Below are 14,253 nucleotides of genomic sequence, written 5' to 3' on the forward strand. Positions count from 1 at the left end.
GCGCTGGCCTTGGGCCGCCCGCTGCGTCCTCGGCCCCGCGCGCCGCCGCTCGCTCCGCTGACGCAGGCCCCGGCGGGGTTTGAGAGGTTTATTGGCATTAAGCTTAAATCTGTTCCTAATTGACTGAAACGTAACCAAAATGAGGCTGGTTTGAATCAAAACGAGAGCAGGCGCTGGGCGAACCCAATCCGTCTCAAAGCGGCCCGCGTGGCTCCCCGGGGCTGGACCCCCCTCGCGCAGGCGCTCGCCCGCGGCCCCGGCCCCGCGCGGCGCGCCGGGCCACCGCAGCCCCGCTCCGGCTCGCGGCGGGCGGACAAAACCTCCGGGAGCCGGCGCGGAGCGGGGCCGGGCCGGGCGAGGGGGCCGCCGAGCTGCCGGCCGCCCCGGCCAGGACGCGGGTGGCCCCGGGCGGGCGCCGCCACCGCCGCCTGCCGTCCTGCCGGCGCTCAGCGCCGCGGGGGCTACAACTTATCGCCGGGTAGAACCTGCAAAGAGAGCGCAGCCCTGCTTCGAGGCCGCGGCCGGGAGCGTCCCGCGGGACCCGGAGCGTCCCGCACGCGCCGGGAGCATCCTGCCGTGCTGGGAGCATCCCGCACGCGCCGGGAGCGTCCCGCGGGACCCGGAGCATCCTGCCGTGCCAGGAGCATCCCGCATGCGCCAGGAGCATCCTGCCGTGCCAGGAGCATCCCGCATGCGCCGGGAGCTGGCATCAGGGGGAGGGAGAAGAGAAACAAGTGCAAAAAGGCTCCTTACCTACCTGGTTCCGTGTTTTGTGCGATTTCTGCAGCCACACGCGCCACTGGTCGTAGAGCTTGATGCTGAGGTTGGAGCAGCCGTAGGCGTGCTTCTTCACCCAGCCGAAGAACTGCTTCAGCTCCCGCCGCAGCGTCGTGTTTTGCTCGCCGCCCTTGGGGTCGCAGCCGCCCGCCGCCCGCTCTGCGGGGACAGCGGGGTGAGCGGCGCGGCCAGCGCCCCGGCGCTGCCCGCGCGAACGTGCCGCCGGGGGACCCCGGCGCCCAGCGAGCTAGGGAAACGAGCGGCGCTCCGGCTCCCGCCTGGGAAATAAGAGCTCCGAATTGGCTCCTTTGCAAGAAATCCAGGTGCCGGGCACGGAGCGGGGAACAGCCGCTGCGCACGTCCCGCGCGCGGGGAAGGGGGGAGCCCCCCGCGCGCCCCGGCCCGCGCTCACCGCTCCGGGGGGTGGAGGCGGCCGTGGGGTTGCTCCAGTCGCTCCAGATGCCGGCTTTCTTGGAGCCGTAGATGCCGAAGGGGTTACAGCGCACTTGGACGAAGTAGACGGTGCCGGGCCGGAGCCCGGCCAGGCGGCACGACGTCTGGTTGCCCACGTCGTCCACCACCTGCGGGGGGGGGGGGGGGGGGGGAGAAAGGAGGGCGAGCGGGCAGCGCGGGCGGCCCCGGGGCGCCGCCGGGAGCCCCCGACCCACCTTCCACTCCGAGCTGTCCTCCACGCGGTACTGGATCTGGTACTTGGCTTGGAAGAGGAAATCCTTGAGGGCCGGGGGCGAGCTCCAGCGCACGCTCAGCTGGTCCTCCAGGTCGCCCACGCGGCTCACGTGCACGTCCGGCGGCGGGTCCGTGGTCACTGCGGGAGAGGGCAGGGCTCGCGCGGGGCGCCTCTCGCCCGCCGCGGGGCCGACGGGGTTAAGGAGCCGCAGATGCCTCGAGGAAAACTCGGAGAAACATCCTAATTAGATTAGGAGCAATTCTGCTCACATATCGCCCATTTCCTGCTTCCTCCCCGCGGAGGGAGCAGCGGCGGCGTGAGCCCGGGATCGGATCCGCGCGTCGCCCCGCGAGGCATCGGCATCGGCCAGGCGCAGCCGCGGGAGCGGGCTCACCCACGTCGAGGATGTCCAGCATGACCACGTCGGACACGGCCACCCCCAGCCTGTTGGACGCCTCCACCCAGATCTCGTAGGGCGTGAAGAGGGCCAGGTCCTTGGGGATGTGGCAGGAGTAGGGCCCCGCGGTGTGGTACTCCTGGCACGTGTTGTCGCGGCCGTACCACCTGCGAGCGGGCGTGCGGTGAGTGCCGGGCGCCCCGCGGGAACCGCGGCCGAGACGGTGGCCGTGCAACGGCACCGCGGGCACCACCGGGCACGCCGTGGGACCCACGGCCGTGCAAACGCACCCTGGGACCCAACTGGGCACCCCGTGGGACCCACGGCCGTGCAAACGCACCCAAGGACCCAACTGGGCACCCCATGGGACCCACGGCCGTGCAAACGCACCCAAGGACCCAACTGGGCACCCCGTGGGACCCACGGCCGTGCAAACGCACCCAAGGACCCAACTGGGCACCCCGTGGGACCCACGGCCGTGCAACGGCACCCTGGGACCCAACTGGGCACCCCGTGGGACCCACGGCCGTGCAACGGCACCGCGGGCACCACCGGGCACCCCGTGGGACCCACGGCCGTGCAAACGCACCCAAGGACCCAACTGGGCACCCCGTGGGACCCACGGCCGTGCAACGGCACCCTGGGACCCAACTGGGCACCCCGTGGGACCCACGGCCGTGCAACGGCACCGCGGGCACCACGGGCACCCCGTGGGACCCACGGCCGTGCAAACGCACCCTGGGACCCAACTGGGCACCCCGTGGGACCCACGGCCGTGTAACGGCACCCTGGGACCCAACTGGGCACCCCGTGGGACCCACGGCCGTGTAACGGCACCCTGGGACCCAACTGGGCACCCCGTGGGACCCACGGCCGTGCAACGGCACCCTGGGACCCAACCGAGCACCCCATAGGAACTATGGCCATGCAATGGGACCCCGGGACCCAACTGGGCCCCCATGGGAACCACGGCCCTGCAACAGCACCCTAGAAGCACTGAACACCCCGTGGGACCCACGGCCGTGCAACAGCACCCCGGGAACCACCGGGCACCCCGTGGGAACCACGGCTGAAACCGGCCGTGCAACCGCACCATGGGTGCCGCTGGGCGCCCCAGGGGAACCGCGGCCCTGCAACGGCACCGCGGGCAGCGGCACGGCCAGGCTAAACCCGCCGGCCACCTGCCTCTCCGTCCTGCACGCTGCACGTTTACATGAAGGAAATAACGGCTCCGAACGGGGACTGTGATTCATTTATCTGCCATTTAATACTGTCAGCAATGTGCTCGCAAGGTGTTAGATTACCGGCCCCGGGCTGACGTCTGCTGTTCGTGCGGCGGCCGGAGACACTTGCAGCTTGCGCGGTGCCTGGCCCCGGGGCCGCGCGGCGGCTCCCAGATGAGATCCCTCAGCCCGGCTGGCGGCGGGCCAGCCCCGCCGGCCCCCTCGCGCGAAGCGCTGCCCGGCGCCAGGTGAAGCGCTGGGGCCGGAGCCCGGCGCTCGCGGCGCCTTAACCCCCGCCGGCCCCCGACTCCCTTCCCCTGCCCGGAATAGAGCTCGGGACCGGATTCCTCGAGCGATGCTTTAGCCACAAAAACTTTTTCTTAACCTCCTCCAGAGCACGTACAGCGCGTGGCCGGCTGCCAGCGGCGCTCGCGCCTGCCCGAGAGACGGGGCCGCTCGGTCCCAGCGCTCACCGCGGCCCCCCTCGCCTGCCTCCACCACCGCCCGGGCGACGCTGCTCGCCTCGCCCCGCGGGAGCCGGGCTGAGACCCCGCGCAACTCGTTTCACGGGCAGGCCACCCAACGCTTCCCAGCTGGCGGGCAGGTCTCGAAGCGGCGGCCGGGAGGCGTAAAGCTCCCCGTTCCCCGGCTCCCCTCCCCGCGAGCCCTTAAATCCCGCGCTCGCGTTGTTGAGAACGACGGGAATTAAGCGGAGCCGCCGGCGGCGCTACCTGAGCTTGTACTTCAGGGTGTAGTTGGTGTGCAGGAAGGTCTCCCCCTCCGTGCCCGGCGCCCATCTGCACGTCAGGTCCTTCATGTTCTTGGACCAGCAGGTGATGTTGACCGGCTTCTCCGGGGGCACTGGGAGAGGAGAGAAGCAGCCGGGGCTGCGGCAGCGCCAGCGCCGGCCCTGCCCCGAGCCCATCACCCCGGCGCCGGGCCGGCCTCCCGGGCCGTTTCCTTTCGGGGACGACGATGACGGCGGCGGAGGGGTGGGGGGGGAAAAAAAAAAAGCTCTGTTCCCAGTTAAGCCTCTGTATTCTCAGGACATAGAACCGTCCTTAAAATAGCCCGAGATAAAATCTTACGATTATTGATTCAGACAACTGTAATTTCAGCAAGAGCTGCCAAAGCAGGCTCCGGGCTGCGAGGCGCTGCGGGCCGGGGCGGGCGCGCGCTGCGAAGCCGGCCCGCGCCGAACCGCGTCCCGCCGAGCGCCTTGTGGCCGTCGCAAGCCCGAGGCCCGTTTTGACAAGAGCCGGGGGTGCCGATCCTCGCGCCTGGCCCCGCTCCAAGGCGGGCGCCCGCCTTCGCTCGCTGCAAATTCCTCCTGCGATGCTGCTCCGAGCCGCCGCTCCTCCTTACAGGAGAAAAAAAAAAAAACACACCCCACCACCAACAAAAACCTGGAGCCGGGTGTGCCACGGGACTGCCCCCGGCCTCGGCGCCTGCTAGGCCAAAAAGCAGAAATGCAAAAAAAAGTAAAAATGCAAAAATGCAAGAAGAGGTAGAAATGCAAAACAAAAAAAAAAAAAGAGAGAGCAGAAATGCAAAACCAAAGAGAGAGCAGAAATGCAAAACCAAAGAGAGAGCAGAAATGCAAAACCAAAAAAGCAGCCCAGACCCCGGGGACGTGCACCCGCTGCCGCACCGGCGCGCACGTACGTCCGACGTAGAGGCAGGAGCCGGCCAGGATGCTGCCGTCGCGGCTGTGACACACGAGGTTGTCGCCGGACTGCTGCTTGGAGCCGTTGAGGCGGGCGAGGGCCACGCTGAGCGTGGTGGCGCCCAGGGCCGCGTAGGAGGCGGCGGGCAGCCGCCGGCCGTTGAGCGTCCAGTACAGGTCCTCGGCTCTCAGGTGCGAGTCGGCGCTCACCGTGCACGTGGCGACCAGCGAGGAGCCGATCAGCAGCGTGGGGTCCTGGGGCGAAATGACTGCAGGGTCTGCGGCGAGGAAAACGAAAAGCAGGGGGGAGAAGACAAAAAAAAAAAAGGGAAAAAAAACCCTCAGGGCGCAGCAGAGCCGACGGCTCCGGGCTCGCCGAGCGAGCGCCGCGGTCGGGACGGCGGGGAGGCTGCGGCAGCGTCGGGGTGCTCCCCGCCGCCCCCGGCAGCTCCGTCGCTCCTCCTTCGGCCGCGCTGCCGTTTCCCGCGGCCGGGCTGCGGCTTTTTAAATGTTTTTTTTTGCAACAACCGGATTTCAAAAGCAACTGGGGAAACTTTGCCTTTTTGGGGGTTTTTTTGCCTTTTTTTTTTGCTTTTGACCCCCCCTTGCTGCCGGCCCCCCCAGCGAGCGCTGCACAAGGCGGACCCCCCCCCCGGCCCCCTCCCAGGGGCACCCCGGCATTCGCGTGCAGTTGCGCTTGGTTTGCTTTGTTTTTTCGACGCGGTGGAGGGGGGGAAAGGGGGGGGGGGCTGCGCCGAAATCCCTCCGTCGAGGCGCTTCGTAGAAAACAAGTTTATTTTTGCAAAGCGCAAGGTTACGTGCGGAGCTGCAAACGTGATCGCGGCGGGGGGGCAGAAAAAGAAAGAAAAAAGGAAAAAAGAGGGGAAAAAAAGGAAAAAACCCACGAGTGACAGGCGGCACCGGGGTGGGGGGGGTGACACGGGCTCCCCGGCGCCCTCGCCGCCTCCTTCCCCCCCACCCCGGCGGGCTCCGCCAGCGTCGAGGGGCCGCCGGAGCCCGCACGTGCCACCCTAATCGCGCCAGTCGCCGGCCGGAAAAAACCCGCTCCGACCTTCTCCCCTCCGACCTCCCGCCGCCGTCTCGGCTTTCAGCGGCGGCGGCGCACGAGCGGGCGGCTGCCGGCAGGTCGGGCGCTGCCGTGCCCCGGGGCGGCCCCGTCGGGGGGCTTCGGCTCTCCGCGCCGCCCCCAAACCCCGGAGGGCTGCAAGGGGGGGGGGGAGAAGGGGGTCCCGGCGCTGCGCGAGAACCGCCGCTCCGGGCCCTAATTCTAGTAAATCTTAATCTAAACAGCGCCCAAAACACATACGAGCGCCGTAAAAACGGACACGTTTCCCGTCCTCCCCGCGCGGGAGCGGCCGGAGGGGCCGATTTCTCCTGCTGTGTTTGCCCCCCCCCGTCTACGCGCAGACACGGCGACGAACATGTGTTTTAAAAGGGAAAAGTGTGAAGTTTTCAGATTGGAGAGGAAAGGGCCGGAGAGACACAGTCGGCGAGAGGAATGTGCAACTCGCAACTAAAATACCTGCTAGAAGTTTTATTGCTTTCCTATTAAAAAAAAAATGCTGATCAGGTGCTAAGTAATGCTATAAAGTAAAACCACATTTCCAAGGTGTCAGGAACGTTTACGCTTTCCTTTCGAATGGCCGGATTTCATTTCATTTTTATATCAGCGTTTTAAGCGGCTGGGAAAGAAAAGCAAAACCCGCTGATAAAAAAAGCATTTGAGATCAGTTAAAGATTTATTAAGACCTGCAAAGATTTTTAAAAAGAAAGTCCCAAAGAGTCCAAAAAGGGGAAACAAAAGGAGTTTGTGTAGCCTTGAATTCTGCAAAAAAAAAAAATGCACTTAAAGCTCCGTAAAAATCTGAAGCGACGAGGTCCGCGGGCGGACACGACGCCCGCCAGCTACCCCAGGCGCCTCCCCCCTTCTCCGCTTCCTCCCGCTGCCCTTTTTGCCTTCCCTTTCGGCAACGGGCATTTCTCCGAGCCGAGGGCCCGGGGAGGCACGAGAGAAAGCCCCGCCGTTCCAGCAAGCGCAACGGAGCCCGACGCAGGGGACGCTCGCTCTCGGGCTTCGCTTCGACCGCGTCGCGCCCGCGCCGAGGGCTCGCCCGGCGCACGTTGCGCCCCTCGGATGCGACGGGGCAAAAATCCCCCCCCCCCCCCCAAAATCCTCTACGGACGGGGTGGAAAACTGCCCATCCGGCCCGAGCCGCCGGTTTCGGAGGCCGCCCCCCAGCCTGCGGGGCTCCCGGGAGCCTCCGCGCCGCGGGAAGCCATCCCAAATTGCCCCCGAACCGCCAGCGGGATTAACCCCTCCGGCGCCTGGGAAGCGCCCCCAGCCCGGGCTCGGCGCCTGCTCTGCCCGTCGCAAGCCGGCCTCCGTTTGGAGGCTCCCGTAACGGGGATTTTGTTGGCTGGTTTTTCCTCGCCCCCCCCCCCCCCCCGCCTGCTTTCGCTCCCTTGCCACAGTGTTGGCACAGCTGCTTTGGGAATTCCCGCCCCGATTATCGCTCCTTGGTACTCCCCCGCTACCGACTCCCCGAGCCCCGGCGGGCCCCAAGGGGCCGCGTGCGCGGCGCCCCATGCCAGCGCGGGGACGGCTCCCGCGGCGTCCCTCGCGCCCGCGCCGCGGGAGCTGCCGAGCCGCACGGCTTTTCTCGGCCCCAGCGGCTCGTGCATCGGAGCAACTATCGCCTTGAGAAATTCCCATCGTGAAGAGGAAGCTGAACTTCCTGCTGCAGGGAAAGGGAATTTTCCCTCCCTTCGTTCTTGCCTTATGGGAAAGGCCAAGGCAACTGCGGGACGGAGGCTAATTTGTGTTTACGGCCCTGCGGCGAGGCGGGAGCCCTCCCGCATCTCCCTGCCCCAGGGCCGGCGGCGAGGCGGGGACCCCCGATCCCGCCGCCGCTGAGACCGCCCGAGCTCAGCCCACAGGTGGCTCAGCCCAGACTTGCTGCCACAGGGCAGGAGCCCCCAGCGGGCAGAGCTGGGTGAAGACCCCTGTTCCCAGGGACTCCCATTGTTCAGGGGGGAGCCATGGCGTTCTGGAAGGGAGGGTGGTCCCTATTGTTCTGGATGGGGAGAAGGGGGGATTCATTGTTCTCTGGGGGGGAAGGGGTTCTCCATTGTTCTCAGGGTGGAGAAGGGGGGCTGGGGGGGAAGGGGGGATTCGTTGTTCTCAGGCATGGGAGGGGGGTAACTGCTCTCCAGGCGAGGAAGGGGTTCTCTATTGTTCTCGGGATGGAGGACAGGGGGCTTCTATTGTCCTGGGTGGGGGAGAGGAGGACACGTTGTTCAGGACAGGGGAGAGAGGGGCAACTCGACCCCCACGGGGAGCAGGGGCAGTCACTGTTCCCGGGGGGAGGGAGGGGGTTCCCTGACACCCTTAATGACAGGGGTGGGGGGAGAAGAAAAGGATTCACCTATTGTTCTCTGTGGGGGAGAGGAAGGGGGGTCCCTGGTGCTCGCCCCGGGGGGCAGAAAGGGGGGTCCCGATGGCTCACCGCGGGGGGCAAGGAGGAGGCTGGGGGGTCCCTGCTGCTCGCCACCGGGGGGGATAAAGCGAGTTCCCTATTGTTCGCCGCGGGACACGACACGCAGGTCCGCGGGCAGGAGCGGAGCCCCGAGGTGCGGCCGGGCCGGACCCCGGCCCCGCTGCCGGCTCCGGTCCCGGCGGCAGCGAGCGGGCCCGACCCGCCCGCCGATGCCCCCGCCGCTCGCGGTGCCCGCGCAGGCTCCGCGCCCCGCGGCGCCGCCACCCGCCCCGGCGGCAGGGGACGGGGGGGGGGACCTGGCCGCCCCCCTTTCCCGGGGCTCCCGGGCGGCCCCTCCCCGGCCCCGACGGGCGCCCCGGGCACGGTACCGCCGCCGGTGCCCACCTTGCGGCCGCCGCCCGGTACTTACAGGCCAGCGGCTCGGCGCGGAGGAGGCGCAGGCAGAGCAGGAGCAGGGCCAGCATGTCCGCTACCGGGCTCCGGTGCCCGTCGGTGCCCGGGACGGCGGAGCGCACCGACGCGGCCGGGGAAGTCCCGAGCAAGTCTGAGCAGCCCCGCTTGCCAAAGCCCTAAATGCCGCCCTGGCCCCGCCCCGCCCGGCCCGGGCCCGGGCCCGCCCCCGGGGGGGCAGAAAGGCACCGGCCCGGGGCCCCGGTGTCCCGGCTCCTGCTCGCCGTCTAGCAGCGCGGGGGTCGCCGGTGCTGCTGGGTTGCAACGCCCGATGCGGGATGCTGCGCAGCCCGGCCCGGCCGGTGCCCCGCTCCCCCCCCCCCCCCCCCCGGGAGACCCCGCGGTAGGTGAGTAAGAGCCGGCCCGGGGCCGCCTTCCCACGGGTGACTCATGCGCAGCCTTCCCGGACACTCCCGCGCCCCCGGGGCCGCCGCCGCGGGCCGCTCCCCGGCCGTGCTCGGCGCTGCACACGCGGCGCCGCCGCCGCCCCCGCCGCGCCCGGCCCCCCCGGCACCGGCTTCCCCCCTCCGCGCACAGCGTAGCTGCTGGGTCGCGGAAAGCAAATCGTTGCTCTTTCTTTCTGGCGAAAGCCCCAGCGTCTTCCATTCAACCCCGAGGTTTTCCAGCAAGCCCAACAGCCTGTTTAATCCACAAATGAAAAAAAAGAAAAAAAGCTGGGGTGGTGGGGGGGAACTCCTGGATGGCTTCAACTTCCCCCTGGGGCTGGTGTCTGTTTGCTCTCGGGGGTCCCGAGGCAGCGAGGCGCTAAGGGCAGAGCTTGGCTGGAGGTGAGACGGGGCGGCCGGGGCGGGGGGACCCGTCCCGTGCTGCAGGCCCCCCCCCGGGCGCCGCACGCCGCCTTGCTCCTCCGCGGATGCAGCAAGGGCAGGAGGCCGCCGAGGGCTCCCCGGGCAGACGGTACCTGCCGTCGAGGAGCAGAGCGGGGCGAGAGCTTGGCCCCTCCAGGCCCGTTTCCAGCCCGGGTGACGTTCTCCAGCGGGCGCAGGCGCCCCTGCGCGCCCCCAGCCCCGTGCCCTGCTCTTTGCTCTGCGTTGCATCCCGCGTGCCCATCCCCTCCCATTGCTTTCTGTTCTTCCCTAGCGGCCGGAGCGATGGGGAGCCCCCCTGGGTGGGGAGCGTCCAGGGCTGGGGGTCTCCTGGAGGGACAAGGAGGGACGTCACCGCTCGGCTCCACGGCCCCCTGCCGCGTCGGAGCCCGCTCGGAGCAGGGTGGGGACAGACCCTGGGGTGGCAGGGGACACCGCTGCGGCCCAGGGAGCCTCTCCCAAAGGGGGACACCGATGTGCAGGACAGGATCAGCCCCTGCCTTGGGGGGGGGGGCGGTCTGTGCTGCCCTGATGCCAGGGTGAGGGACGAGCCCCTGCGCGTGCGGGGAGGGAGGTCACTCTCCATGGGAATCGGTGCAGGGCAAGGAGGTGCGAGGCACCCTCCAAAGGGATTGCCTAGATTTAAACACACACGGGGGGGAAAAAAAGGGAAAACAATGTATTTTTCCCATCGTTCTGGTTTTTGGAAGCTGCTGAACTGTTTTTGTTGAAATTTCCCAAAACTGTCAGCCTCGGGGAGGCACCCAGCCCGGGAAACTTCAACCCAATCGGTCGGAGTCCGGCAGAGCGGATCGCGGCTGGGACGGGGTCTCGCGCTGCCGGGGAGCCGCTCTGCGCGCGGGAGCCGCCGGGAGGGGACACGAGGAAGAGCGGGAGGGGACACGAGGAAGAGCGCGTGCCCAGGAGCGCCGCCGGGCCGCTGCCTTCCCAGCCCCGCTTTCCCCCACGTCTGCTTTATCCTTCCCGATTTTTCCCCCCCCTTCCCAACGCCGGACAGGTCGAGCTTTTCCATTTCTCACCTGGAGCGAACGATGGGATGAAAGGGCGCTGCCGCCCGCCCACCCACCCTGCCCCGCTCGGCTCGCGGGGGCTTTCGCCGCGGGGAAACGGCCCGTTGCCCGCCGGCGGCTCCGGCGTTTCGGCCCCGGCAGCGGAGCAGGGCTGGGCAAGGCTGGCGCTGGGAGCGGGGCGGCGGGACGGGGCCCCGGGCGACGCCGGCGGCAGGATGCTGCTGGCGATGACCGCGCGCCTCTCCCCGCTCGCTCTGAGTCAGTGCGGCCGTCGGAAAACAGATGTGGTTCGCGGTGACCTTTAAAGCGCTGAGCACGCGGAGGCACCGGCCGGGCTCCCGGGGGCCGCGGCGGTGCCCCCCCCCGGCACAGCCCCGGCTCCCTTCCCAGGGCCTCTTTGCCCTATTTCGGCGCCGAACGCTCGGGGCCGGGCTTCGCCCTCGGCTTGTTGGCGCCGGGTCCGGCCGAGGGGACGGCGCCGGCCCCCCGGACCTGGGCCCAACTCCTGGGAGCGGGTCCGGCCCCGGGGGCTGCCTCGCCGTCGCCTCCCGCCAGCGCCGCCCCGCGCGTTACCCGTGCGGGGCCTAGCAGCCCCGCTTAATCTAATTACTTGATTTCCCAGGCAGCTCTTGCTCCATAAAGTCCTTGGACGGCGATAGCATCTGGCTCAAGGGCTAGGGTGTAAAAAAAGACAACAACCAAAAAAGCCAACCCAGAAAAAAGCCCAAGGAAAGCCGCAGCGGAGCTGCGCGTATTACTGTCTGCATCCTTTTAAAGTGACCTGTGGGAAAAATAAAGAGGCTAGAAATGCAAAGAATCCAGCAGTCAGAGTTTGCTTTATATTCTTCTCGGTAACATTTCCACATCCGTGGGTAATTTATAACCCGCTTAACCCCTGCCGTGCCACCCCGGCGCGCAGCCCATCCTCGCAGCGCGGCGAGCGGCCGCACCTTTCGGGCCCCGTTCGCCCTGGGAAGCGCGAACAGTCCTGCCAGGCGGGTTGCTGGTGTCTCGAGGCAACTGCTGCGGAGCAGGGTGCCGTGCGGCGGCCGGGCACGGAGCCGCGCAGCCGCCCGCCCGCCCGCGCTGCGGCGGGGCCGCGTCGCCCGGGGCCGGGTGTCCTCGCGGGGGCCACCCCGGCCGGCCTGCTGGCAGCCTGTGGGCTCCCGAAAGGCCCCAGCGAGAAATGTAGGTCACTTGTGATAAATGCAAAAGGCATCGAGTGTTTCTGGAGAGGGGTGGTGGGAGGAGGAGGAGGGAGGGCCGGGAATTACCCGGCAGTAAATATTTGCCAACTCGAATATTATTGCCTGGGAAGGCTTTTCCCTATTGAAAGGCGAGGGAAGGCGGGGAGGGCGAAGCGGCGGGGCCGGCCGCGCGCCAGGTGCGGCGGGAAGGGTGCCCGCGCGAGCCCGCTCCCTCCGCGGCGCCGCTTCGGGCCAGGGCGCGTTACGGAGAGCCGGGGCGTCCGGGCGAGCCCGGGCGCGGGAGCCCGCGGACGGGTGCAGGCTCCGGCTCTGCGCAGCAGTGATTTGCAGCGGCAGCCCCCGAACTACCCCGTTTGCTCCCCGGTGCGGGGCCGAGGGGCTGGCCGGGATCCAAGCGGAGGACGAGGAGGAGGGCGAGCCGGAGCCAAGCCGGCAGCGGCACCAGCCCCGTCCGGAGCACGTTTGCTCCAGGCTCCGGTTTGATGAACGAGAGCAATGAGGTGGCGGAGGGCATCGGTGCGAGGAGGGGAGCCAGCTCCCGCGGCGGGCGGCTGCGTCCCGGCGGCCCCGAGCCCTTCCCGCGGCGCCCGGCGCGCTCTTCCCTGCCCTCCGGCCATGTGGTCCCCATTAGGCAAAGCCCCCGGCCCTCGCCCTCCCGCCGAGCCCGCTTCGGGGTGCTGCCATAAATAAGGCTAATGGGGCCCGGCGGCGACAGGCGGCGAGCGCGAGGCCGGCCCGGCGCCGTTTCAACCCTGCGAAATAAAAGCTGTAAATCTGGGGCGTCGGGGAGAGCCCGACAACGCGCGCCCTTGTTCGGACGCGTCCCTCGCCCGGCACCTGGCCCCGCGCGCGGCCACGGGGGCCGAAACCTGCCGCTGTCCCCCCCCCACCCCCCGGCGGGACTGGCTGGCGCGGGGCCCCGCGCGCTCCCCCCGCCTGCGGCCTCGGCCGGCGCTGCCCGAGGCGGCGGTGCGGCTGCTGGGACCCCGCAGCCAGCCGGGACCCCCCCTGCCTGCCGGCATCGCCCTGGGGCACCGTGTCCCTCCTCCTTTGCAGAGCCGTCTCGTGCCCCCCCCCCGGGTGATTTTTTGCTCTCGTTGGGTGGGGAAAGCACCTCCGCCGGCGGCTCCGCGGCCTCGCCGGCCCTCCCAGCGCCTGCCGTATAATCAGGCAGGAATGCGCGGCCCGACGGGGCCGTCCGTGCTCCGACATGCAGTTGTTCGATCAGGGGCTGCTCCTGGCCCGGTGCGCAGGAACGGCGGGCGGCTCGCAGCCGCCGCGGCTCCCGGGCCGGTCCCAGCGCCCCGCAGCCGGCCTGCCCGCCCCAAACCGGGGCCTGCGTGTTGGGGGGATGCGGGGAGGCTCACTGCCGCGTGGGGCAGGGGAGCAGCGGTGGGACCCTCCTCGGGGCCCTCCGCTCCCGCCTCACCCCAGCCCAGATCCCCAGTCCTCCTGCTCCCCCTCGGTTTCTGGGTGCTGCTGGTGGCAATGCATCCCCGGTCCCTCGAGCTCCCTGGTCCTCGCGCATCCTCTGGTGCCCCTGCACCCTTGGTCCTCGTGCATCTCCCGGTCCTCGTGCATCTCCCGGTCCTTGTGTCCCCTCCTGGTCCCAGTGCCTCCCCTAGTCCCCGTGTGCCCCATCTCTCTGGGCCTCCTGGTCTCGTGCACCCTCCGGTCCCTCTGCTCCCCCCAGTTCCCCTGCATCCCCAGGCCCTGTGCATCCCCTGGTCCTAGTGCACTTGCCAGTCCCAGGGCATCGCCCGGTCCCCCTACATCCGCTGGGACCCCCGCACCCTGCAGTCCCCCTGCATCCCCCTTCCCCCTGCGTCCCTCAGTCCCCCTGCATCTGCCATCCCCCTGCATCCCCCAGCCCCTTGCATCCCTGGTGCCCTGCACCCTCCGAGCCCCCCACATCCCCCTGCATCCTCCTGTCTCCCTGCACCCTCAAGTCCCTCTGCACCTCCCACCCCCCTGCTTCCCCCATCTCCCTTCATCCCCCATCCCGCTGCATCTCTAGTCTCCCGCATCCCTGGTGCCCTGCATCCCCCAACCCTACACATCCCCCTGCATCCCCTGTCCCCTTGGCATCCCTGGTGCCCTGCACCCCCTGAGCCCCCACATCCCCCTGCATCCCCTGTCCCCTCTGCATCCCTGGTGCCCTGCACCCCCCGAGCCCCCACATCCCCCTGCATCCTCTGTCCCTTTGGCATCCCTGGTCCCCTGCACCCCCTGAGCCCCCCCACATCCCTCTGCATCCCCTGTCCCCTCTGCATCTCTGGTGCCCTGCACCCCCTGAGCCCCCACATCCCTCTGCATCCCCTGTCCCCTCTGCATCCCTGGTCCCCTGCACCCCCTGAGCCCCCACATCCCTCTGCATCCCCTGTCCCCTTGGCATCCCTGGTGCCCTGCACCCTCCGAGCCCCCCCCAACCCCCTGCATCCTCCTGTCTCCCTGCACCCTCAAGTCCC

The 14,253-nt window shown here is 68.8% G+C and overlaps 1 protein-coding gene across 2 annotated transcripts; it reads right to left on the reverse strand.

Annotated features, from left to right (window-relative positions):
• Nucleotides 1-364: 364 nt before the first annotated feature.
• CRLF1 (cytokine receptor like factor 1) lies at nucleotides 365-8,870 on the reverse strand. Of its 2 annotated transcripts, none has more exons than XM_068920205.1 (8): nucleotides 8,679-8,870; nucleotides 4,751-5,029; nucleotides 3,817-3,946; nucleotides 1,860-2,029; nucleotides 1,446-1,603; nucleotides 1,190-1,358; nucleotides 754-936; nucleotides 365-485 (listed from the first exon to the last, which is right to left on the reverse strand). In XM_068920205.1, exons 1-8 carry the CDS (start codon nucleotides 8,731-8,733, stop codon nucleotides 469-471), a joined length of 1,161 nt encoding a protein of 386 aa, XP_068776306.1. In that variant the 5' UTR covers nucleotides 8,734-8,870; the 3' UTR covers nucleotides 365-468. The 2 variants fall into 2 exon arrangements, with proteins under 2 accessions (XP_068776306.1, XP_068776305.1); XM_068920204.1 differs by having other exon boundaries at nucleotides 388-485; nucleotides 758-936.
• Between the last annotated feature and the right edge of the window lie 5,383 nt (nucleotides 8,871-14,253).

Source organism: Struthio camelus, chromosome 26 (assembly GCF_040807025.1).
Source record: "Struthio camelus isolate bStrCam1 chromosome 26, bStrCam1.hap1, whole genome shotgun sequence".
NCBI lineage: Eukaryota > Metazoa > Chordata > Aves > Struthioniformes > Struthionidae > Struthio > Struthio camelus.

Bases quoted from the DNA above. Each gene is read 5' to 3' on its own strand.
- CRLF1 (XM_068920204.1), bottom strand. From the start codon at position 8,733: ATGCTGGCCCTGCTCCTGCTCTGCCTGCGCCTCCTCCGCGCCGAGCCG. The intron at 2,030-3,816 runs GTAGCGCCGCCG...GCCCGCTCGCAG, and splicing joins ACCCTGAAGTACAAGCTCAG to GTGGTACGGCCGCGACAACA. The intron at 1,604-1,859 runs GTGAGCCCGCTC...CCTCTCCCGCAG, and splicing joins GCTGGACATCCTCGACGTGG to TGACCACGGACCCGCCGCCG.